The following is a 26,147-nucleotide window of genomic DNA, read 5'->3' as shown; positions in this document are numbered from 1 at the left end:
AAAAGGACGCGAATAGTGTAAGAATAGTATTGTAATTGACAGTAGTGTAAGTAGCCAGCATTGTAAGTACCGTAAGTAAGTTATGTAATTAGCCGTATGTGACATGGCGTATTGTTATTAGTGTCAGTATGTAGTGTTGTAAGTAATGTATTTTATTGTACTGTTAAAAAAAATAAATGTCAAATAAAAAAAATAAGAGTACACACGAATACAATTTTAATTCATGCAAGCTTTCAAGTTCAACTTTCAATTGTCAAACTGTCAACTTCTTAACCAATGCGATTTTATGAACTTTTTTAAGTAGCCAATCAAAAAGCGAGAAAAGCTACTGACAATGTTCTCGTCATTTTGAATAAAATTCACTTATTTTTGTTTACGGCAAGTTCATGGCTTCTTCACCCCTCATTTATTTATTTCCGGCGTTTGACCATTTTGGGGTGATGTTATTGTGAAAAACACATTGACGTCAGTTGTTTATGCGTCTGTCCTCTTATTGATGATAAATTTCGTCATAACATTGTCAAAGTTTATTGCGGAACTACTCACCTGCGGCTCGTGGTTCCACAGCCACTTTGACAATGTTATGACGCAATTTATCATCAATAAGAGGACAGACGCATAAAAAACTGACGTCAATTTGTTAACTTGATTTCTTGATTCCAATTTACGATTGCACTAAAAAGTCGTGAGGGGTAAACTGACAACTCTAGTGAAGGGGTTTCCATTAAATAGCAAATTCTCTTTCCTGAAATTGCTACACGCAAATGTGATAAGAACTAGAAGTGATCTGGAATTCTTGAACTCTTGAATAGACTGATTATTCGCGTTACGACTGGATACCATCTCTGAAATATCTTGAGACGGATTACCCTAAGAATAGGGCCTATATGGGGGATTAACTCTCTTACTCTTCATGCTCTCTTGGTCCGCTTTTTCGCGATTCGTGCGATATCTGTTAATTGCTTTTCGCATGAAATTTAACGTGGAATTCACGAGTCAGGCAATGAATTTTCCCATAGAATTCTGGAGGATAAGTAGGCGAATGCCAAACTCAATCGACTCAAAAACGCGAGTAAACGTAGAAAAGGGGTTTTCTATTTACAGTAAAAGTTTCTTGTCGAAAATGAATACGAAGAAAAACGTATCTTTTGCCACTTTGTTTCTTTTTATAATAAAGTTTCCCTATAACGCGCGCTCTGATTGGCTGAAACAGCATGCTTTATCAGAGAACAGAGCACGGGTTGATGACAGTAAGCTTGCTTTCAAATTTTGACAAATTTGGCCCAAATAAACATCCCCTGTGATTCAGACAAACGCAATGGAAACGAGCTCTATCTCTACAGTAAATATGGCTCATGGAGACCATTGTTAGCAACGGTAGTGTGAAAACTGTACTAAAATGACAAGTTTTGCTAGATTTCCGCCGACAAAACACGTAGCGAAATAAACAAATTCTCAAACTAATCAGTGCTACGATAAAAGACAACGAAGGTGGAAATTATACTTAAGAAGTAAAACAACGACAGAAAACAACAATTGAGCTGTCTCTGTTTATGATAAGAAGCTTTATTTTTGTAAAAACGTTCAATTGCTCAAAACAACACTTACATGCAGTGTAGTAACGCTCGCTTGTTCTCTGGTCTTCTCTAACTATCTTCTGCCATTAATCGGTGCGCCATTTTAAAAACAGGATTTCCCAGTCGTCTTCTCCCTTTCTCCCTTCCCATCATCCCCTGCTCCTCCACCTCGTACGCTTGCGTGTGCTATATGAGGACGACTGGGGACGAGTCAGGGGAAAACCGACGGGAAACAGTTCACAGACTGACGCAGGTGCCGCAGGTGCCCCAGTGCGATTTGCTCTGACAACCGAACGCACTTGATAGCCTGTGCATGGAGAGGTCTACACTGAAGTCTAGCTTATTCCTTAGTTAAGGTGAGCAAAGATTTTTCTGCCCTTTTTTAATGCCTTCTTTCCAAAACGAGCACCGCAAGAAAAGGCTCTGCTTGCATACAAGCGTTTTAATTGTGGGACATTCCATTTTTTATCCGCACACCCCCTATGGAAGGCAACCTCTGACAAAGGGCCTGTTGGAATATTTTTTCAAAGAAGCCGACAAAATTTTGAACCCCTCGGATGCAAACTTCAAAGGTTCCGACAACAAAAAACTAGGGTGTCGGAATCTGCCCTTCCATAGGGGGGTGCGGATGAAAAATGGAATGTCCCATTTTCCGATGTTCTCGTTTGGAAAAGTAAAAAGACAAATAATTGTCTGATGTTTTTGTCAGTGTTTGTCAGCTTTCTTCTTTCTTTCTTCTCTTTATCACTTGATGCTTCAATCATGGTATCAAAAAACTGCCCAATCATAAATGAACACGTTATCATTTTCGTGACACAACAGGTTACCATAGCAACAGTGTGACCTCCTAAAAACACCCTTAATTTCAGCTTTAGGGGCTTATAATTGAAAAACGGCACGGTGAAATTTTTTTATATTATCAACTTTTGATAAGCATGATAAGATGCAACTTTTGGCAAAGTTTAAAAAAATTCTGTTGGTAGGGTTCAGAGCCACCTTAAATTTTTGAAAATTTGATACCTTTGTACTCTTTGATGTTTTCATGGTAACTAATAATTATTTCAACTTCATTGGATCTGACTTAGTTTGCTGATAAATCTTCTACAAGTTTACGCTAAACTTTTCTCAGCTGCAACATCAGGCCTATTGTAATAGATCTGCCAAGGCAGGAAAGTCTTAAGTTCTGTAAGTCACCTTAAGGGTGGGTGGTAACAGTTTTCAGCATTTTTGTTCGTGATCAATTGATCCCAAAACAATAGAATAGAACAGCTGCTAAATCATCAGTAAACAAGAAGGATACAGTTGACTTGAGATTAACAAACTCTTCTTTTGTTAACAGGCTTACAAGCCACTGAAATGTGATGTGACAAGACAATAAAACAAAACAAAAAATGAAAACAAAAATTGAAACATACAAGTGAAATGAACCTTGAAAAATTTTAATAACAAAATAATGTCGCGCTTAATAATGTACATTCATTATATAAACAGGAAATATATATTACCCAATGAAAAATAGATCTATATTTTCAAACATTGAAGTATAATCTATAATTACATCAAATATACATTTCTCAAGTATTTCTGACCCAGTTCCAATCTAGTTCAAAGTCATGTCCATTGATAATGCTGAAATAACCGTAAATGCCCAAGAATCTTCTTGATCCAATATTTGCTTTTAAAAGTAACATAAACATATTTACCCAGTCATTGACATTAGCTATGGGGATAAAGCAAACTAGGTGAAATATTGATTTACCATCAACATATCTCCAAAGACTTTCCGACAAAACCTTTTTTCTTGGGCTAAAAAGGGTTATGCAGCACCTTCCACATTTACAATGGATCTTACAATAAATTAAAAAATGGCAAAAATTTTACAGCTAGCAAACAAATTTAACAGTCTCCTGTACTGTCTGTAGTAAGCAAGTCATCCTTCATAAGCATCCTTTAAGCTTGTGCACACAACTTATTTTTCATTTAAAATTTCTAGGTGTAGAAATACTGATATTTGCAAACCACTGAGATACCTTAAGAATCTCTTGACTTTTTTATTTTTTTCCTACTAAATATAACAGTGCTTATTGAATATTTCCAACACAATTTGTCTCAGACCTTGTTTTCAAAATGCTGAGGCATCAAAACCAAAAAAAAAACTGTAAATTTCTTGAGATTCATAAGATAGTCACCATTTCTTCACCTCTATTAATTCTCTGTTTAATACAAAATGAACTAAACATTACTTAATGTACGTAACTCAATAACATCAAGTCTTTTAAGTCAACTGGAACTCTTCAAGCTCCAAGGGTGATGAAAGTCAATCCCCTCGCAGTATTGATGAGTTTGAATAAAATCAATAACCTTAAATAGCATCTAACTTTTTATTGATTTGCCACCAATTCTCAGAACCAACATTAAAGTTAAAAAATATGTGGCAATCAGAAAGGTGAACTCATTGTTTTGAACCCTTGGGACAGAAAAAGTTACATTTGACCAGAATTTTAATCATCTTGATGCTTCTATTTAAACTTGAAGTGCTTCATAAGAAAGAAACTGTCTTTTTGTAAAGAACAAAAGTCAGTTTAAAGCATCTTTAAGAGCAATAGAAGAATAAATTAAACCTAAGATGCCTGCACCTATCCCAAATAACACTATAAACATCTCTAAAACTTTGCTACACCACCTTAATTTATTCCATTTGAGTTGCAAATGGAAGAGACAAGGAAAAATCAAAGTTATGCAAGCTCCAAACAAACTTCCAAATATGCTCATAAGAAGTCCAAAATGAGGGACAGCCAAAGCAATACCTAATGTAGAAAGGACCAGAGTGGTACGTGTTGCCAAAACCCACAGGTAATTATAACGCTTATCCTTGTAGAAGATTGGAAACTTTGGTAACAGAACTATATCTAAAGTCCCACCTACAACAAACATGTTGAGAGGGTATGAAAAGTACACATTTACAATAACCAGGAATGTTGCTATTTTACTTAAGATGGAACCATGTGAAGAACTAAGATTTAAGATTGCAATCGACTGAGTGCTGCTTCCAAAGGTAAGGCACCCAAAGAGCCCCACCAAAAATTTTATTGTTGTTACAGAACTAAATGCTCCATGGGAGACCTTTTTGTATTTTTTGGGTTCCTGCATAGAGCCCTCAATACCAGGAAATACTGTATGGCCACAGTATGAAAACAAAATGATGCCCAGACTTATGGGAAATTTGTTTAGATTAAAGGAGGGGATGTGCTGCACAGCCCAGGAGTTTGATCCTCCTAAATAAAAGCCTAACAGAATAAAAACTATGATAAATACTGCCAAAACTGCTAGCATACTTAACCAGGCCATAATTGACAGTCGCTTGATAAAAACTGTGGGAAGCATGGCTAGCGCACACAGCAAGCACCATTCTTGAATGGACAGCACAACCAGGTTACTGAACAGGTCCATCATACTGCTCCCCATCATCATCACCATTAGCACACAGCAGCAGTAGGAGAGCCCCACAGTGATGAAATCAACAAGCCGACCACCTATTGGCCCCCAAACGTCCGCGGCAATCTCGGCAAAGCTCGCCCTTACTCGTTTGCGAAGCCGGCTCTTCGGGGAAATTTCGTAGAGGCAGTCCACCAGTAGCACTGATGTGATGTCGTCGAAGAATCCGATCGCCAGAATGAGAAACAAGGCGGCGAAACCTCCAAGAGAGACTGCATAAGGCATCGCTACAACGCTACTGCTAGCCAGAATCATGTTGACAATGTTCCACAAAGCAAGTATGGTCGATGCTTGGCCATCTTCTGATAACTTCTCGAACAAAGTCACTGTTGTGCTTTTCGATTTCGAACTTTCGCCGTTTTGTCCACTTCTGTCGGGAATTGAGATCGCTACAGATCGTTGATTTAGAGACCTTGAGATTGACACTACACTAGAATATAACGAGAACTGGAACGAAGGAATGAATAGAGATGTTTGACTTGTTGTGAAAGTTGTTGTGAAACTTTTACTGTTGTGCGTGAAGAAGCTGGAACCACTTTTCTCAAACGTCTCGTTCGAACGAATTAGAGGAGTGTTTTCGTTTGGTTCGCATTCGTCCTCAGCTTCCTCTAAAAGATCTTGTTCTTCTTCGATCTGTTCTTTCGTCAACGGCAAGCCTTCGATAATTGTCACCAAATCGGGTTCTTTTATCACTGTGCTCGCCAAAATTCCTGAGCTTGTAGTACACGGGAGCGTTGAAAGTGGAAACGTGTTCGTCTCCAAGCTGTCCTTTTCCATTTCTTTGTTTTCTGACTCGATCTTAACCGCCTTGCCTCTCGTAAGGATACAGTGAACGGTCTTTATGAAGAACGTAGAGCAAAAACGCAAGTCGTTTCTGTGGAAAGCTTCCACTGGGAATGCAGGAAAATGCGGCGCTCATCGGTCTGGTTTAGTCCACGTTAACCACGTCAGACTGGTTTAGCCAAGTTTTCGTTTCTCGCTTAATTCAAGTTTCGCGCCTGCATTTTCGCACGTTGTTCCGGTAAAAACATGAATAAATTGCCAAGTGAAGGTGTTTACAGTTTTTTCTTCTTCAAGCTCTAGTAACAAAGACTTACAAGTTGTATGGAAAAGTAGTAACTGCGATCAATATTTGAAATTGTTATGATCGAGCGTCCATGCGTGCCTGAAAGTCACGCAATACCATAACGGGAGCACGTGTAGCGCAGAGAAAACCCCCAAATTCAATTAGGCCAAAACCCGAGGCAAAAGCAACATTTTGTTAGAAAGTAACAGCAAATCAAGTCAGTGGAAAACTGAACAAACTAGGGTATGAATATTTTCGAAAACCAAAAATATTTCAAGAAAAGAAACTGAGATTTCGGATTTCTTTGAACTCGTCTAATTTTAGACGAAATTGCGCAAAATCACGCGCCAGTTGGCCTGAACCAGTGAAACGGGATGTTCTCATTGAAGACACGGCGCGGGAAGTACTACTGCGTCCGTTAAACCTCTTTCTCAAGCCCTATGGTTCTGGTTTTATTATTTAAAACGAGTTTTGTTTTGTTTGGTCCTTAGTCACGTCCGCTGTTTGAAATCACAAATGCATCACACAAGATACTTCCGCTTGTTCTGGTGAGGGGTGGGGGTGCGGTGTCAAAAAGGAAATTTTGAACAAGACATATCAAGTCTAAAAATTACTCCTAAAAATACCCAAGTCACGAAAAGTTCACTGCCCCCCTTTCAAAATATGGGAAAAGGTTTCAATGTTATAAAATCAGTTTTTTTTTCCACTCCAGAGACCCCTTTCTTCTACAGCTAATTGTATGTCACATCAGCCTGTTTACTTTATACTGACAGCTGTTTAAACTGAAATGATTCTGTTTCAATATCTCCTGTAACTGGATTGAAAGTGCTGCTTATGACCCGAAATGAATCAATTAATAACGTCTTCCAAATCTACTAGTGGGCTTGCTTTCTCACTAAATTATCCAATGGTGTGAAACTGAATGTCAAGGAGCTGTAAGACTGGCCAAGGAAAATATTAAGATACTTTTATACCGAACACCCTGAAATCTATTTTTCAGTTGTCATGGATTTTCATAATAAAAGGTACCAACTGTAAGAAAACAAGATGACAAGTAAAAAGATTTAAATCCACTGGGTAGTCGATTTGAGGCAAAGTTGGAATTTTGGGCACAATATTAAGGTTGTTCTCTTTTAGTCACACAGCATATTGCCAGCTGAGTAAAAATGCTTCCAAATCTCATAACAAAAAAAATATGTCCAGCAGGTATAAAATTTTGCAAACAACCCCGACCAGAGATAAACGAGAATGATACAATTAGTGTTTCTCATGATCAGGTATTGTATATTTCACCAATGTTAAACCTTGTAGTGTTTTGTGTATGCTTTCACATTTGGGGACAACACTTCTCAAAATATCTGTATGCACCCGACTCCTCTACAGGCTCCTTTACTTTATAAAATACTGTAAAAAAAGTGAGGATTATGTGGAGGCTGCATGGCGGAGTGGTTTAGGGCACTGAATTTGAAATCTGGAGGTCCCTGGTTCAAATCCTCCGCCCTACCACTATCTGGATTGGTTCTCGGTAGCCCTGAGTTCAACTCCTCGACTGTGTTGTGTAAATAGCGAACTGGTTAGCATCCAGCAAGTTGGGATTCCTAATAGTATATGTTTTATTTGAAATATTTGTTTATTTATTTACAGTGTCCCCAGTTAGCACATTTAATAGTGCTAAATACATTTGACACTTCAATAAAAAGTTCATTTATTGGGATACAAATATTATTCACTCTGATAACACTACTTGTCTACAATAAAACTATTCTCACTCACAACTAGCATAATTTACATTACTCATTAAATTAATCTGTCACTGTTCCATATTATTCTTAAAATTATTGTTCGTCTTCACAAAGAAATCTAGGAAAGACCCATTTTCATTGTGCATACTTGCACCCATTTGCTTTGGTTTCAAAACATCTTTTCACTACCTCGACGATTGATCTGCCAGGTTAAATAATCTAATCCCACTTGTGCACTCAACACAAAATGATTCCAGGAGTTTTGAAACTATAACATTCAATTTTGACTTCAAGTCATTGTTCAACGACTGGGCCGCCATTGTGTGAGTAACAGTACATTTCTCAAACATGAAAAATATTGCTATGTGCAAAATACATTACAAGATGAAAATCACCTTTTAATGCTAGTGACAAACCATGTGTAGATGCAATAAATTTACACAACACTGGAAAATATATATTTTCTTACAAAATCTTCACTCTAAAATGCTATAAATGATTGCATACTATAAATATGTCCTTCAATATGTATACCTTTGACTTTACTGGCAATCCTATAGCCTATTATTACTTACAACAAGTATTACTTAACACGAACAAAAACATAATTCAATACTTAAAATCAGACTAAACTAATATGATCAGAACACACTTGCTTGAACCGTTTTAGAACAAGGAAAGCCACAAAACACTATTACTTGCCTCATGGACCCTAGACTATAAACTTATTTTGATCAGTTTATTCGGTAAAAGGATTATACAGATACCCAAGCTGTAATTAAACTTGATATAGAGTCTTGTGCCCTCAAAGACAGGCCACCAATATTTCCTTTGAAAAATTCAGTTATTAGGAAAACAAGATTTTCCTTAGATGATCTGTAAATTCACCTGTTAATGGTCAGAATGGTTGCAGTTCAACATTTGACAATAACACTGTACATACAACATGTTTATACTGTATTGAAAACAAGCAAAGTTCAGATTTGTCCAATTCTTATGTAATTGCCAAGTTTAAATTCCCTGCATTGCAAGCAATGGGGATGATATTATTATTTCACACAATAATTATTACGGTTAAAGGTTCGCGATAGATTTAGGTCAGACATAAATGAACTTGAGGGGTAAAAAGTTAAAGTAATAATCTTAATCAAACTGAAAGCCATGAATGATGTGATTATAAAACAGAAATGGCTTCAAAATTGGATTTCAGTCCACTTTACAAATGCATCTGCATATTTGAGGTAATCAAATCACATTACTAGAAAGTATGAAAAGAGTCCACAAGAGCTTTCCCTGAATACACAAAGCCAAGGCCTCCAGCGATAATCCCAAATACAATAAGAACAATCTCGCCTGTAATGTGATACCAGCGTAGGAACTTCCATCGTAGCTTCATGTGGGCTACGCATGGAAACGTGAAGGAAAGACATGTTCCAGTAAAACTGCCAACGAAACCCATCAACAGACCAAAGTGTGGTACGACAAGGGCAATAAAAAGTGCAAAGGTTACAAGTAATGTTCTTGTTAGCAATAACCAATACCAGTAATGTTTTCTTCCTTTCTGTAAATGTGGAAAATGAGGACCAAGAGTGTTGTCAAATGTTTCTACCACAACAAACAGTGGAAGAGGGAAAGAGAAAAACACATTCAATGCAACAAGTGCTGTTGCTGCTGTGTTAAATGGCACATCTTCTGCCAAGTTAACGGTGAAAACTTGATCTGTGAGCAAACCAAATGTCAGCACGGCAAAGAGGCCAAACACTGCTTTGACAACAGCTGAGATAAAGAATGACACATTCATCATTTTGTTGAATTTTTTGGGCTCCCTCATGCTACCTTCTATTCCAGGAAAAACTGCGTGAGCACAATAACTGAATGTTACAATGCCAAACCCAACAGGAAAGGTACTGATATCAAAGGATGGAATATTGTGCACTGTCCACTGATCATGGCACACAAAACAATATGCTATCATGACTAACAGGGCAGACATAAGTGAAAACACAGCCAGCATGCTCATCCAGGCAATAAGAGACAGTCTTGTGATGAAGACACTTGGAAGCACAGCAACGGCACAGACCACAGCCCATTCATTCAATGTAAGTGGTATGTACTTGCTTGTAATCTGAGAAAACATGGTGGTTAAAAGGACCAGATACAGGACTGCTGCGGCATAGAGTTCTACCGTCTGGACGACACTAACCACCTTGCCACCAACGCCCGGCCACACCGCTTCACCTACATCAGGATATGAGTTGCGCACTCTCTTTCTCAGCTTGCTGCGGGGAGAGATCTCATACAAACACTCGACCAGTAGTATGCCAGTAATATTACAGAATATTGCCACTATAAAGATACAGAGGACTGCTACCACTCCTCCTTCTCGGACAGCATAAGGCACACCTAGGATACCCATACCCTGGATCAGATTGGTGACATTCCAGCCGGCCAAGAACGCGGATGCTTGTCTATCCTGACACTCTTTTTCCACCAACGACACCGTAAAATGTGACATGGAAAATGAACGGAATCGTTTGAAATTCGTGTTCCATGCGGACCGCGGTACTGGCTCGTCAGGGTCAGTGGTTCGTACCAGAGGCGTTCTTTCAGTAGATTGCCATTGCTTGTTTTTGTCGACTTTTCGGAGTTCGTAGCTTGCCTCCTTCTTATCTTCATTGTCACTATCTTTGGGCGACAGGGAATTCGAAAAAACGAGTTGCGAGTCACGTTCATTGTATTCCAGTTCGTCCAGCGTGTCCGCCATTGCGGTGAAAAGCACAACCAAGATACCACTGACACCCTTCGGAAGCAGGACAGATCGCTCAGCTGGACATCAGCTTATTTTGAATCCTGTCGCCAATTTGATTCGGCAAAATAGAAATCACAGAGAAATCAAGATATGGTAACCAACTCAACCGCAACTTAGACGACCACTAAAGATCAACAGACAAAATACCGCATATTATTTCAGCTACTGAAGACTCGTCACGCTGTAACACAATAATCAAATTTTGATTGGTTTTCACTAGTCTAGTCCCCCGCCTTCTATTTCCGTAAAAGGACTGCAACCTCCACAACAAAAGCACGTGCAATTTTTGCGAATCAACCGGAAAATCAAGACTCGCTCAATTGAAGGTAAAAGAAAAAACATTTTTTTGTGGATCGAAAATGAATTAGTCACCATATAAACGTAGACAATCGATCCAGAGGTCGCGAAAAAGCCGCTTGGGCCTGTCAAGGTCATGTCACGCGTTTGTGACTGTCCATGGTGAAATCTCCAATCTGATTGGTTTAACTTTGCACGATTGTCGTCTTGATGACCGTAATAGGAGTGCGAGCAGCTACAACAAAGAACTCACATGTGATAACGAGAAGATCAGTTTTATCTTGTTTTGGGACATGAAATTACAGAGGGGCTAACCAATTTGTACACAGTTCCTGTTTGTAAAAGCTGTCTAGACCCGAGTTTAACTAATTTTCGTAGGACATTCGGGGGAAACGCTCGGAAAGTTGGAAGTTGAAAGAAAAATGGACAGTGAAACCACAGCTTCAATTCTGTCCACAAGCCCAACAAACCATGACAACAACGAAGCGATCTCATTACACAAACCATCTGTGCAGACCGTCGACGAAGATTCACCTCTGTTGTTCGCTCCAACTGACGACCATGGGGTGAGCTTCAGGAAGTCAGGCATCGCTGAGAGCATGCGAAAACTACGTAGTGCTACAATGACCGTGTCGGTCTTGGAGAAACCGTCGGACGATCGCCATGCGTCTGCTTTGCTTGCCGGGTGGAATGTGACAAATCTTATTCAGGGAACAGGCATTCTCGGTGTGCCGTATGCAGTCATGATGGGCGGCTGGGCTGCTGTAGCTGTCATTGTTATAGTAGCCGGAATCTGCTGCTACACCGGTAAGCTTCTGGTGGACTGTCTGTACGTGGAATCTAAACGGACCGGTGTGCGCAAACGAGTCCACGTAAACTACCCGGAGGTCGGCGAAGCGGCATGGCCAGGCTGGGGCAACAGAATAGTCAGCGTTGTTCAGGTGTGTGAGATGTTCGGTGGCGTTATTATGTATATCGTTCTCCTTGCCACGGTATTCAGCGACATCTTGAACGGAAAGACACCCCTGGACATTTACCAGTGGGCCGTGGTGTGTGCTTACGTTGCGTTACCAGGAATCTTTATCACCCGCGTTTCAGTGATCGCCTGGATCAGCATGATCTCTGTGTTTGCTTTGTTGTCCAGCATCGCTACCATCATCATCTACTGCATAACTGAATATCGTGACATGCACCTCTCCAACATTCCTCCCTTCGACCCGGAGAAGTTCCCCATCGGTTTTGGCATCATTGTCTTCAGTTACTGTGCACATGCTGTGTTTCCTGGCGTGGAGGGTAGCATGAGAGAACCAAAACAGTTTCCCATGATGATGAACGCAGCATTTGCTCTGGCTGCAGTGGTGAAAATGCTGCTTGGTCTGTTGTCAGTGCTCAGATTTGGCGGCGAAACTAAACAAGTCATCACAGTCAGCATGAACAACAGTCCAATCTTTAACATCGTCACCACAGCCCTTGTTGTGACCAATGTCTTCCTGGCCTTCCCTCTTTGCATGTTTGTCGTTTTAGAAACATGGGATGTTAAGATTTTACCATATTTTCCACATCTCAGCAAGGAAAGCAATTACCACTGGTTTTGGTTGCTGCTCACCCGTGTCATGCTTCTCACTTTTGCCTTGTTCCTGGCCATTATTGTGCCACACTTTGGTCTGTTAATGGGTCTGGTCGGAAGTTTCACGGGTACTTGCCTTTCTTTTGTTTTCCCCTGTGTTTTCCACATGATCTTAAAATGGGATACCACTCCTTGGTACAGCATTCTGCTTAAGATTGTGGTCGTGTTGTTTGGTTTAGTATGTGGCGGTTTTGGATTGGTGTTTTCGGGAAGAGAGCTTGCAAAGGCATTCACTTTTGGTTAAAATGATAGACATATGTTTAAAGACATATCATTTGGAAGGCAAACATTAACATTTACTTGATGAATGGGTATAACCAAAAATGTGATTATTTGTCTACATATTTTTTAATCTTCACTTGGGTAAAAACATATTTGTGTAAATATTTAATGGCATGTGTTTGACATTCCCAAAATCTCTCTGCACAAAAATGAAGGAAAGATACTGAGTTAGAGTTTGCACAATTATAAAGAATGAACTTTTTGATGACCCTGATTTATAATTTGCAATATTATGTTCAGAGACAAGTTAAGAGTAAATATCTATTAATACACCATGCTTGTCAAATGCAACATTGAAAACAGTTATTTTAAAAGTAGAGAGAAGTCCAAGAAGGGTGAAGAACCACTTTATTTACAGATAATGGTGAATTACTAAAGTTTCTGAGCATTTTCCATTATTTTTGGTTTCGAATTATGTATGGTGGTCTTGATTGCTTTCAAATCTACTGATATAAAATTTTTGAGTCACCTGGTAAAATATGTATGTGCTCCCTAACAACATGGAATAGTTACTTGGTGTTGGAAAGTTTTGCTAGCTATGTGTCGCAAAAGCAGTGGTTTTGGAAAATAAGTGTTGAATAATTTGGTTTGTAAAGGACCAGTGGACTCACCAGAGTCTTTGCTCACAAGTTATTACTAGCATGATTGTGATTATATCAGATAATGAAAATGCATATTTAAATAAAACAAAAATAAATTTATCTTGACTCGTGTGCCCTTCTTGTATATTCACAGAAATAAGCCTGAGCAACTGAAACAAAAATCAAGATTAGCCAGACTCGCTCTTGAATCATCAGGTCAGGAGAATTTTATGGTACAAATAAACTTTTAAACATCCAGTGTAGGGCTGCAAATAACAGTCAGTTAACAGAAAATGGTTTAAATATAACCAAAATTTACCCATGTCTGAGGAAAATGTGGCCAATACCAAAATGCACAAGTGATGTTATAACTCAAACTCGGACAAACAAAACGAAATGGTGAAAAATTTGAAGCTCTTTCAAGCATGTAAGCAAGTGTTCCTAGAGCAATTTTTAAAACAAAAATTTGGCGTCCCTTGGCCTCCTATTTCTCTCAGAAAACACTTATGTTGTCTGACTCTTGCAGGGCTCCAATAATTTGTATTCTATTTTTAGAATTTGCGTGTTTTGTTGTTATATAAAACATCCTTGACTATATCATTTCACAGATGTAAACATGCAGCAATATATACACTCCTTCACTGGACTGCATTTTGGTATTGCCATTATGAATTTCATGTATACAGTAAACTAAAGGAAATATAAATTTCAACATTGTCTGTAGCACAAACCACTTGCCTAATGGTTGGTGTGTTGGACTCCAGATCAAGTGGTCTGGGTTCAAACCATGGCTGGGGTTACTTATGTTCTTCAGGGCAAGACATTACTCTCACAGTGCCTCTCTCCACCCAGGTGTATAAATGGGTACCGGTGAAATTAATTCTGGGGAGGATCCCTGGAATGGACTGGCATCCAATCTAGTGACTTTCCTCCTTACCTGACCACCTGCCCTTGGGTTCCTGAGGATGTGTCTGACTGTGACCAAACCAAAATATTGACTTAATGGTACCTATTTCATTTCAGGAAAAAAAAAATAATTTATTGGAAATATGCAGTGGCTTGGTAGAACCCAGCTATTCCAAAAATTTGATTTAGACAGGTTTTGACTCAGCTTAGGGCTTAGAGAACATCAATTTTCACTCACTACAGAGTCACTAGAAATGTGAGTTGATAAGTTCTTCATGTCCCAACATTGAGTTTAATGCCAATGAAACAATTTCATATTTTCCACCAGGCGTCTAAAATGATTTTCCAATCCCAGCCCAAAGCTACAATATTGGACAATTTACATGAAAATTTAACACCACCCCTCCCCCCATTTCAATAATGGAAAAAAAGGCGCGTTTTGGGTTTTAATAGCAACAGTTCATCATTGATTTGGGGGGAGGGGTGGTTTTACTTCTTATTTCATTCTCACCATCATAACTAGGCTCGATTACCAGCTCTTCTCGGGGAGGAACATAGACCGACTCGAGAAAGCGGTGGAAATTGAGCCTACATTGTAACCTGCGAACGCAGTGTTGTTATTGTTTTTCTCGAAAAACCGGATGCAAGCAGGCGCAGCGTACCGCGAGACTCACTCCCCGAGAGAAGTGTTGTGTGACGCGTGACGTCTGGATCTAATTTGTTGTTGAAACGCCGTGAAGGAACGCATAATTTTTATAAAGAGAACTTTGTAGTTTTAATGTACTCTTCTCTTGTTTTGATGAACAAATACAACGACTAGGGTTTTTTAAGATTTTGTTGTAAACAAAGGACAATGTACGAAGTGTTTGGTTCTGTGATTGGCTAGTTGGTTGGTCCTAGTTTCCCCTTGGAAAACAAGAACACGTGAAAAACACACACCAAGGATGTCTAGATGTACGTCACAAAGGCAACAACGGGTAAGAGAATCTCAAGTACGTGTTTGCCTTTTGATGCAAGAACTGTTTACAGAAATCTACACGTGGCGAACAACCTTAAAACACAGCAGGACACCGAGAACGGAAACAATCAACAATGGCGGAAAACTCCCCTCTGCTTGCAACACCAACCCCAAGAGTTAGACAACCTTGTGAAGAGATCGCTTTGGGGCCATCGGGGCCAACTGTCGTACCGTTGGGAGAGAAGGCGCCTTTGACTCGGGGCGAACCTGAAGTTGGGAAGAGCTTTCTCGGAGTAAGCTTATCAAGAATGGCACTGTCCCGTAGTTTAATGAGATTACGTTCCGCGACAATGACTATGTCCTTGATCGAAAAACCCTCCGACGATCGCAGAGCTTCAGCGTTTCTCGCCGGTTGGAATGTAACAAATCTTATCCAAGGCACGGGGATTTTGGGCATACCGTATGCTGTGAAACTGGGAGGGTGGGCCGCTGTTGTGTCTATTCTCATTTGCGGTTACCTTTGTTGTTACACTGGCAAGTTTTTGATCGAGTGTCTGTACGAAGACTCCAAGCGCACGGGTCAAAAGAAAAGAGTAAGGGTCAACTACCCGGATGTTGGCGAAGCCTTTTGGCCCGGATGGGGGAACAAGATCGTCAGCATTGTGCAGGTGTGCGAGATGTCTGGAATAGCGGTGACATACATTGTGCTAATGGCCTCTATCTTTCTTGACTTGTTTCACAACAGAACCTCCATGAATGTCTATGAATGGTCTGTGCTTGTGGGCTGTTTTGTCCTTCCTGGAATCTTTATCACTCGAGTGTCAGTAATCGCCTGGATCAGCATGATTTCAGTTTTCTCCCTGTTCTCCGCAGTCCTGACAATCATCATCTATTGTGTTACGCAGTACGACAAGATGAGTGTCCACAACATGCCAGGTTTCCAGTTGAACTCCTTCCTGGTTGGATTTGGCATCATAGTGTTCAGCTTCACAGCACACGCCGTGTTCCCAGGGGTGGAAGGAAGCATGCGATATCCTGAACAGTATCCCATGATGTTGAATGTTGCGTTTGCAAACTCGACAATTACAAAACTGATTCTGGGCCTTATGGGTGTGTTTCGATATGGACAAGAGCTTAACCAGGCCATAACCATCAACATCAAGACCAGTTCTGTCTTCTACATTCTCTCCAACACCTTTGTGATTGCCAATGTCGTCCTTGCTTTTCCTCTTGTCATGTTCGTAGTGTTGGAGACCTGGGACAACAAAATGCTTCCTCATTTTCCTCACCTGTCCAAAGAGTCCGGTTTCCATTGGTTTTGGTTGATTCTCACAAGGCCGTTGCTCCTTATTTTTGGTGTCTTCCTGGCAATCACTGTTCCTCATTTTGGTCTGGTTATGGGCCTGCTTGGAAGCCTAACAGGAACCAGCTTGTGTTTCATATTTCCTTGTGTTTTCCATCTCAAGCTGAAGTGGAAGAAGCTTAACTGGTTCCAGGTAGTTTGCAGAGTTCTTGTCACAGTGTTTGGTATTGGCTGTGGAATCCTTGGAGTGGTATTTTCTACTATTGAACTGGTAAATGCATCGAAAGGGAACATATAAACAATGATTGAAAACATATTTTTTTGTTGATATCAATTTATAGTAAATTTTTCAGGGCTTATTTTATTAATCACTCTTGAAATTTTGTTGACAAATTTTGACTGGGTTGCAAGGATAAAATAGCAAAGGGTTTATTTTTAAAACAACATTTTAGTGTTAGTTGTTACTGTAGAAAAGTGCACTTTTGTACAGGAATCATCACTCACCCAAATGGATTTTTGTAGCCTGAATCACAAAACATTTTATAAATATTATAAAATACTAAATTAGTTATCTGGTGTGAATTTATTTGCTAGACATAGATAACTGAAATTCAAGATTTCTGTTGCACTTGGATCGCAACTTAAATATGTATGTAAACCAGCTATGTTCTCAGTGTGATTTGGTGATTTTAGTGTCATTGTGAGATGACTGTAGATACTCTGGGACAACATGTGTGTTAAAATACATAGAAAGTCTAATGATGTCATGCTTAAATTGCACTGAGGTTGCAGCTGGTTGCAACACAAGTGCAGCAAAAAACTCAAAGGAAATCCTGACCAAAATGGTAGCAAAAATTTTCTGTGTAAATGGGCCTTAAGTCTTAGTTAGCTTTCGCCATTCTTGTCCCCGGAGGCCACAATCCTTTTAGTCAGCATCAAGAAATGCAACCTCTGGCAACAGCTTATTTTTTAAAGCAGGTGCAGAGTACTCATTCTCAGTTTATTTTCAGCCAATTAGTTTTCGGCAAAATCTTTCAGTAACTGTTTATAGCAAACTTGCAAATCAGAAAAGGTCAGAGATCTTGATTCTTGGTGCCAACAAAAAGGATTACAATCTCTTGGGATGTTAAATTTGAAATGGTTAGGATTTCTTTTTTGCTTTTGGGCGAACAGCTTTTCATGGTTATGAACAAAAGCCAAAATACCAATTATGCAAGACCATGCTAGAGAAAGCTAAATGTTTTTTTTTAACTATTCAGTTTAACCTCAAGTGAGGGGCAAGGATTTGATTGGGCACCTTTGATATTTTACACTAAAATTTTCTAAATTTACTTGTTAGTGGTGTGGCAGTGCCACATGTACATACAATATTTGCAATAATGCCAAAATGTATGTAACCATATTTTTCAACTGTCATTTCATGTACAACAACTATTTGCAGGCATTTTAAGCATGTATCAGTCTGCTGGGAATATAATTAATTTAAGTGTTAAAGTTTCATGTCATCCATAAGAACTTGGTGCTTTCACTTACAGTCCCTTTTTTTCATACTCATTTTGTCACATGATGTTTCAATTTTTTTTTTCCTTTGTCAAAGTGAAGAAAGGAATAAATCACCGCTTCCCTCCCTGGAGAAAACTCCCTTAATCCATTGACGCTATTGCCGCCCGTAATGAACGTTAGCCTTTGTTCTATACTCAAGTTCTGCAGCAGGAAAAAAAATTATCTTCAATGATACCCAGATCAGAGTCATTAAGTCAATTGAGCGTGAAATATGCACGAAAATGCTCAGCAATGTGAGTCAAAATCTCGGAGCAAAATTTCCCCCAACTATACACATGAATTGGCAGCAAGCACACTGGAAGGTCAACAACTGTAGCAAAAAGATAAGAAATGGAGAAAAAGGAAAGGTGGGAAAAAATTAACAAAAAACACGAAAAGCCTAAAGACATAGGTCACTTTCTCGTCCAAGAAATTTTGCTATTAAAGCTTATTAAAATAAAGATAAACAACAATACACGCCGAGACTGAATTTAGACGTGGTCTTGTGTAACTACAGTATTATTCGACGTAAAGCGGTTAGCATGGCTGTTTAATGCAGGATTCAAGGTGGTATGTGTGTCCCGGTGGTAGTTTACACTTGCCACAAGTCGACCGGCTGTGCTTAATCTTTCGTTTATTCATGTCCCTCGAACGAAGCCAGGGAAGTAATATTGGAAACGACTTCTAGAAGGTCTGTCATAGTTCAGCAGAAACAAAAAAGACCAAGACACGAGAACTTGTATTTGAACCACAACTTATTTTGTTTTCCACAAAGATGTAGCAGCTTCAGTTCAGTAAACTATCTATTGACTGTTTCAAACTGTCCTTGGTCTGTCTTGAATCGAGAAACCAACTGTAGATGTCCCGGCTCGAGATAAATCAGTTCATTCCCTCTCTCCGAGTCTCTGCCACACAGACGGACTAGACAGTCCAGCTAGACTATAAAGGATCAGAGCGGAAAGACTAGACCACTTCAAAGGTGTCCAGTTAGCAATAGCCTGTGATCATGTGACAGTTGTGTGCATTTTTTGATGATTATCCAATAAGGGCTCTTGATACAGACAAGGGGATTAGCGTCTTTTTGACGCTAATCCCTCTGTTTATATCAAATGCCCCTATTGGATAATAACCAAAAACTGTTCAAGAAATGCGAAGTGTTCATGGTTTGAGTGTCCTCTGGAATTTGGCGGTCCTGATTTAGACCCCCGTTGGAAATTTTGAAAACAATCCCTTACTGAGATACCAAGATCCCTTTTGTGGGCGTGGCTTGAAACTTTTTTCACCCCTAAGAGGTACCAATTCCGAGGCTTTTATAAGTTTTGATAGTGATGAGGACGATTGCTTCAAATACCTTCTACTCGCTAAATTGGTCGTCATCTTGTTGTTTCAATTGAGCTACTCATTGGTGTTAGTGCTTTTTCTTTTGTCATTGAAACAATTGTCTTTTTTTTTTTTCGTTTAAATTTACTTATGAATAGCTTATTTTGTTTTTCCTTTACTTTATGCGAATGTAGCCGTCGGAGATTGATTAAAAGTTGTCCAGCGTTGTAAAATCATTTCAGCTACGGTATCTCTTGTCATGTTTTAATTCGGCTCAATACCCTAAAAAACTCCCGCCGTGGACCTTGTGAGGCTGAACACCATTAAGAGGTGCCAAAACCGCTTAGGTACGACGGGCATCCCCCGCACTTTTCATATGGGAATAAACCCGTGCCACGATCATGCATGGAACGTATTGACCGAAGCCGAACCGAAAGACGACCAAAAAGAGTACAGTAGCCTCTTATTCTGTATTAAGGGTAACTCGTGACTCGTCACGATCAGTTTGGCCATGGATAGTGGACTATCCATGGTTTGGCAGCTTCGAACACGGGAGCATCGAATCGTTTCTAAAAAACAGAAAAAAATATCTATCACAGTTCTTTTAAATTCAGTTCTTTCTACTTTGTATTTCAGGCGTCGTCCCGAAATCGCGGGACTCACTAATTTCAGATGAGCAAAAAGGAAAGAAAAGAAAAAGAAAAGAAAAGGAGAAGAAAGTTATTCCAAGCCGCCTATAAAGTGCGCATATGTAATCAATAGGACCATTCTTGCGCCAGATCAACAACTACACTGTACATGTACGTTTCAGACACAAAGACAAAACACTTGGAAGCTACGTGACAGAAATAATTAAGTGACCAGTACTGGAGTTAAGTGAGTGAAGTCTGTTCTTATAGTCGCAAATGCCTGTTTTTATATAATGTTCAAATATTCTGAAGACTTCTCTGAAGGACAGCTAAATTAGCCGGAATACAGGTAAACAAAGGTAAACAGTAACACAACACCGCCACGCGGACAAAGGTCAATATTCAAGCTCAGTCTCCGGCGAACTTGTTACGAGTATCATGCAATCAATACAACCAGTTTTTGCAGACCTAGGCTAAGCCAGGACAGTTCCAACGAGAGAGTTTAGCACAATAGCTTAACTTGAAACGACAGCAAAAGAAGACAAGAGATCTTCGCGTCCTACAATCGCCGTCTTGTAAATACGATTCAATTGTTGTTTGCAAGTTTCGCCTTCAACAGGATTACTTCCACACACGATTTGCAACTGGTTAACTGAAAAGATAGAAAAGGAAGTCAAAAGATCTTCGCCCAGACATGGCGTCCGAACAGCAGGGCAACGAAGGCATCGCCATGACCGCACAAAACCAAGCGACAGTCGTACCCTTGGACGAACATTCACCTCTGTTGTCGGTGCAAGATGATGTGAGATCGAGAACGAATTCGGGCATCGCCGGAGGGAGTTTATCGCGAGGCGGCTTCTCTCAGAGCGTACACAAGCTAAAGTTGGCGACCATGACCGTTTCGCTGCTGGAAAAGCCTTCAGATGATCGACGTGCCTCGGCTTTCCTCGCGGGTTGGAATGTCACAAACCTCATCCAAGGAACGGGCATCCTTGGGGTACCGTACGCCGTGCGGATGGGTGGATGGGCGGCCGTTGCCGCCAATGCGCTCATCGCCTTTTTGTGTTGCTACACCGGGAAGTTGTTGATCGAGTGTTTATATGAAAAGTCCAAGCGCACGGGGAAGGTGAAGCGAGTCCGAGTCAACTACCCAGAAGTCGGAGAAGCCGTCTGGCCCGGGTGGGGGAACCGCATTGTGAGTTTGGTGCAGTTTATTGAGATGTATGGTGGTATCATCACTTACCTTGTCTTACTGGGTACCATTTTTAATGATATCTTATACAAGTATGCCCCGTTTGATATCTACACCTGGTCTTCCATCAGCGCATGCATCGCTCTTCCTACCTTTTTTCTCCGTCGGGTATCAGTGATTGCTTGGATCAGCATGATCTCAGTGTTCGCACTGATGTCATCCATCTTTACAATCATCATCTACTCAATCACCCAGTACAAGGATATGTCTATTGACAACATTCCTACATTTGACATCAATACCTTCCCTGTTGGATTTGGCGTCATTGTCTTCAGCTACACTGCCCATGCAGTGTTCCCAGGAGTAGAGGGAAGCATGAAGCACCCTAAGCAGTATCCGATGATGATGAACGTTGCATTCCTACTGGCAGCAGTAGTCAAAGTTGCTTTTGGCCTTCTTCCTGTGCTACGATTTGGAGAAGGTACCGAGCAAGCCATCACTGTCAACCTCAAAACCAATCGGGTATTCTACATTCTGGCCAATGCCTTGGTTGTAACAAATGTGTTCACAGCTTTCCCTATCGTTAGCTACATTGTGCTGGAAACACTTGATCACCAGATCCTGCCGTACTTTCCACACCTGCATAAAGATTCAGGGAATCACTGGTTTTGGATCATATTATCGCGCCCATTAGTCCTGACCTTTGGTCTATTGATGGCGATAGTCGTACCACATTTTGGCTTATTCATGGGCTTAGTGGGTAGCTTTACTGGTACCTGTCTCTGTTTTGTGTTCCCCTGTCTTTTCCACATGGTTCTGAAATGGAATGAGCTCAAATGGTACAACATAGTGGTAAGGGTTTCTGTCATCGTTTTGGGCCTCATTTGCGGGGCTCTTGGCATTGTATTTACCGGCAAACAGCTAGCAAATGCTTTTACTGGATTTTAATTCATCTGTTATCAAATGGGGATCTATTGACTGGAACTACTAGAATTGTGAGCTGAACAAACAATTTGAAAATGTCCTATATAAAAGATACTGTTCTATTTACAAACTGATTTGTGGGAAATAAGGGACAGAAATTAAATCTGCTGATATTCATGGAGAATCTCATAGCTCATTATTGGTAATTAACCAGAGGCTGTGAACATTTGGGCAAAACATTACTCATGGGAACAAGTGCCCTTTTGGGAAATCAACATCAATTAATAAATTGTTTAAGGACTCTTGAACATTCTAAAACAGTCAAACCAGGGTATGTAGTATTGTTTAGCAATTTCAGGTATGAAAATCAAATTTTCTGGAGCTGAATGTTGCCAGCCATCATCAGCAAGTACTTGTTTCCCTGACTGCCAGATATTCCATAATGCCTGATGTATGATTCTACAAAATATCCATACTCCTCCCATGCATGGGAGGTCTATGACCTGTTAGTGCACCCCTCTAGAAATTCCAGCCTAGCTTTATGCTTTCTTTTAAAAGTATAATGGCTCTTCAAGTCTGCCTTCATAGTTATGGATATTTCCTAACAGCACACAATGCAGTTTAGATTCCTGATTCTAACCCCAAAACTCAGTATAAAATGTCAGTCATTGTCTCTTTTCATAACATAGACAAATAGCAACTTGTGGTTTTTTTGAGTATTTTCAGACAGGTCCTGCTTTTAAGACTCAAGTGTCTCTAACAGGTGCTGAATTTTTGTCAAAGTTTCTTCAAAGGGTACAAATTGTGAGCTGCATGTTCAGAGTTTCTTGAAAATTTCACTTCTATGGAGCAGGATATGGAGAGCTAATAAAACAAGTAATATTTTGAAGCAAAATTTTGTGTGCCAAAAATCTCCTAATATATGTGATGAGTTAATTATTTTTCATGAGTTCTGATAGCATTGATTCAAAATAGAAGAGTTTTAACATAGCACCCATTATGAGTTAAGGGAGTAGAGGTCGGGAAATTTTCACAGTTCCCAGTATATTTAAATATACCGGTGGCATGAATGAGGAAAGTACCACACAAACAGAATATTGCGTGACACTTGCTCTTTAATTAAGTGATACAGAAAGAATAAGGATACACAGTTATTTAATTAATATTTTTACCTGAAGATCCAGTGCACAAGAACATCCATGTTAACTCTTCCCGATTATCCAGGAGTCTCCTAGTCACAGACTGAATCAGCTGGTCTTCTGTACAGGTCTCCAAATCTCCTGGATATGAAGGAACATGCTGAAACCTTTTTTTACATTTTTTTGGCTGATTTTTGGCATTTTTCAGGGGAAAACATTTTGGATATTTGAGGTAGTTTATTGTTTGAATCAGCACGACTCTGCTTTTAACACCTTTTTTAGGATCAAGAATGAAAAATTGACAATCTCCCAGAGTTTGATTTTTTAAGGTTGGCATCTCTGCAAAGAGCCATCAGTCAAAGACAAGCATCTTTCTTAGGTCATAGCCGTTAGTGCCTCTGTTTAGATTTCACACTGCTTTGTAGCTTGTGCATGGTGTTAAGTAAGTTAAACCTTGGGTTCCCATGACATAGAGTAATAGGGGTATCAATTTATTATTGGTCAAAATATGTGAAAATTAGCTTAAATTTAAGCTGCCTCCTCCCCTTCCTTTCCTGTCCTTCTCCAGGTTTATAGGGAGTACCACAATGGCATTAGCAACAGGAATGTCACCAAACAAACAGGTTATGCACGTACATTATAATTCTTGGGAATTCTTGTTAAAATTTGAAAATATCTTTTTCGAATTTTAAAACATATTAGTTTTGGGATAGCAGTGACAGTGATAGACAGTGAGAGATTCTTGGTTGAGTATGAATTCATATTTTTACATTGTCCTTGGGGTTGCCATTGCGGTTGCTTAAGCTCTCTAATGGCTCCTGGGAGAAAGCAATAGGTGGGGATGAAATGGAGACTACATGCATGAAGAGTATATTCTCACAAATAGGGAAATTGGAGCAAACAATCATTGGTGTTTTGTTTCTTCTACATGCAATTATATATTACGCTGTATAATTTACATAAGTACTTATCAGTACATGGACATGTAATAACAGAGGCTGTGTGTTTAGTAAGCAACTGTGTTTATTTTTTGCCCAATAAAACCATAATTATTATTTCAAGATGTACATTGAAACTTGTCATTATTTTTGTACAGGGGCTCCATGCAAGCTGATGTTTATGGCATTAAAGAGGTTGATGTGAGCCAGTCCAGAAAAAGTTATCTGGTCTTGCGCACGTCAACTGATCATTAAGAGCACATGATTCAAACCAGTCACCAATAAATTTTCACAATTAAGAAATAGAAAACATGTAACATGTTTCTATTCAGTTGTAAGAAGTTTGGGAGAATGAGAAATGCTGTGGAAACACAAGCTCTAGGCATGTGTTTCCACAGCTTTTTCGACTTCTCCCAAACTTTCATGAGTGTTCCTATAACTTGATAGAAACACAGAGAACATGTTTTCTATTTCTTTTAGAAAACACAGAGACGAAAAAGGAAAACAACTTGTTAACTTTGATTATCAAAATTCGCTTTGCTCGCACCATCATTACTTCAACAGCTCATGCTAGTTCTGTGTTTCTATTGAGTTATAGAAACACAATTTTTAACCAATCAGCACACGTATTTTCTTAGGGCTGTCTTCTAACGTGTAATAAAATCAAGAAATTGACAATGGTTGGCAGTTGTCAAACTATAATTCTGAAACCAATCTCTATGCTACAATTGCCTGTTGGACCAGATTTGTTATCAGTTACATTATACAGTCCATTATGTTTTATAGGAAATCAGGGTAGTTGTAGTATATTTCATGAAAACAAATACATCGGTCCAAGATGATGAAACAACTACCATGATTCCCTGCAGGCAGAGGCAATTGGCCATAGGCCAGGGAACAATGAGGGAATTAATCAGATCTGCAGATTTGAAACTTAATATACCTGCGTGCAGCAGATCAGTGTTGAGGCACAAGAGTCCATACAAAAACTTGCAAATCAAAATCATTAAAATTTCAAGGTTGTGTGATAGCCTTGTGATTCTGAATGCCTTGCTGACGCAAACCAACTCTTTCAGAATTCAAACTTATTAAATGAAGAGAAATTTGACAAGCCAACTTTAACATTTTACTTCATAACTTAAAATAAACCAGCCAAATGAGGAAATACTCCAAAAGCAAAAAAATAGGTATGACTTACAGTCTACCAAGTCCATGCAGCTGCTCAGACATTTTTTCAATCTTCTTAATTACCTCTAGATCTAGAAAGCACTATTTTCCTTACTTACTTTGCAAAGATAGATATGTTTTCTCATAAAATGAGTTTATGCCACAACCGCCGCTGCCAAGCTAAGCAAAATTTATTTAGACTATTTTAACTCAAGTTTGAAAAACCAACAGTACCGTGGTTTCACCATCAACGAATGTAAAATAAGCAAAAAGGTTTAAACTTACTTTCTGAGCCTTTCTCAGTTCTGCGTCTGTTCAGTAAGTGACTTTCATTATGAGCTTGCACCGGTATTCATTTCCTTTGTTGCTTCATGATCACCACTTAAGAATGAATTTTTGTGGCAGAACGAAAAATATTTTGTGCTGCATGGTTGCACCTGTGAATCGTCTGAAAGAATTGCCAAAATTTCACGAAACTATGACAAAGCCCTACATACCCCTCCCTTCAGTATGGTCGTTGAGACCGGAAACACTCTAAAGGTCTCTAAACGCAAAGTTTTTGTTTGAAAAGATTTAGATTTCCAAATAAAGCAATTCCTCATGTAGTGTGTAAGCAGAAATTATTTTTGCCGATTTTTTTTTTTTGCCTGTTG

General features: G+C 39.4%; 5 protein-coding genes across 5 annotated transcripts; 3 read left to right on the top strand and 2 right to left on the bottom strand.

Moving 5' to 3' along the window:
* Positions 1-3,000: 3,000 nt before the first annotated feature.
* Positions 3,001-7,596, bottom strand: LOC110046953 (vesicular inhibitory amino acid transporter-like). The gene has a single exon (XM_020752666.2). The coding sequence runs from the start codon at positions 5,847-5,849 to the stop codon at positions 4,155-4,157; it is 1,695 nt and encodes a 564-aa protein (XP_020608325.2). The 5' UTR covers positions 5,850-7,596; the 3' UTR covers positions 3,001-4,154.
* A 230-nt stretch (positions 7,597-7,826) lies between these two features.
* On the bottom strand, positions 7,827-10,829 carry LOC110046954 (vesicular inhibitory amino acid transporter-like). Its single transcript, XM_020752667.2, has one exon. The coding sequence runs from the start codon at positions 10,642-10,644 to the stop codon at positions 9,139-9,141; it is 1,506 nt and encodes a 501-aa protein (XP_020608326.2). The 5' UTR covers positions 10,645-10,829; the 3' UTR covers positions 7,827-9,138.
* A 579-nt stretch (positions 10,830-11,408) lies between these two features.
* LOC110046955 (vesicular inhibitory amino acid transporter-like) lies at positions 11,409-13,602 on the top strand. The gene has a single exon (XM_020752668.2). The coding sequence runs from the start codon at positions 11,409-11,411 to the stop codon at positions 12,855-12,857; it is 1,449 nt and encodes a 482-aa protein (XP_020608327.1). The 3' UTR covers positions 12,858-13,602.
* Positions 13,603-14,962: 1,360 nt separating this feature from the next.
* LOC110046951 (vesicular inhibitory amino acid transporter-like) lies at positions 14,963-19,005 on the top strand. The gene has a single exon (XM_020752663.2). The coding sequence runs from the start codon at positions 15,475-15,477 to the stop codon at positions 16,939-16,941; it is 1,467 nt and encodes a 488-aa protein (XP_020608322.2). The 5' UTR covers positions 14,963-15,474; the 3' UTR covers positions 16,942-19,005.
* Positions 19,006-20,512: 1,507 nt separating this feature from the next.
* On the top strand, positions 20,513-24,456 carry LOC110046948 (vesicular inhibitory amino acid transporter-like). The gene has a single exon (XM_020752659.2). The coding sequence runs from the start codon at positions 20,829-20,831 to the stop codon at positions 22,272-22,274; it is 1,446 nt and encodes a 481-aa protein (XP_020608318.1). The 5' UTR covers positions 20,513-20,828; the 3' UTR covers positions 22,275-24,456.
* Positions 24,457-26,147: the final 1,691 nt, after the last annotated feature.

This window comes from Orbicella faveolata, unplaced genomic scaffold (genome assembly GCF_042242905.1).
Source record: "Orbicella faveolata isolate gen_17 unplaced genomic scaffold, um_ofav_v1 contig_13, whole genome shotgun sequence".
Taxonomy (NCBI): domain Eukaryota; kingdom Metazoa; phylum Cnidaria; class Anthozoa; order Scleractinia; family Merulinidae; genus Orbicella; species Orbicella faveolata.
This window is presented reverse-complemented; position numbering and strand designations above follow the sequence as displayed.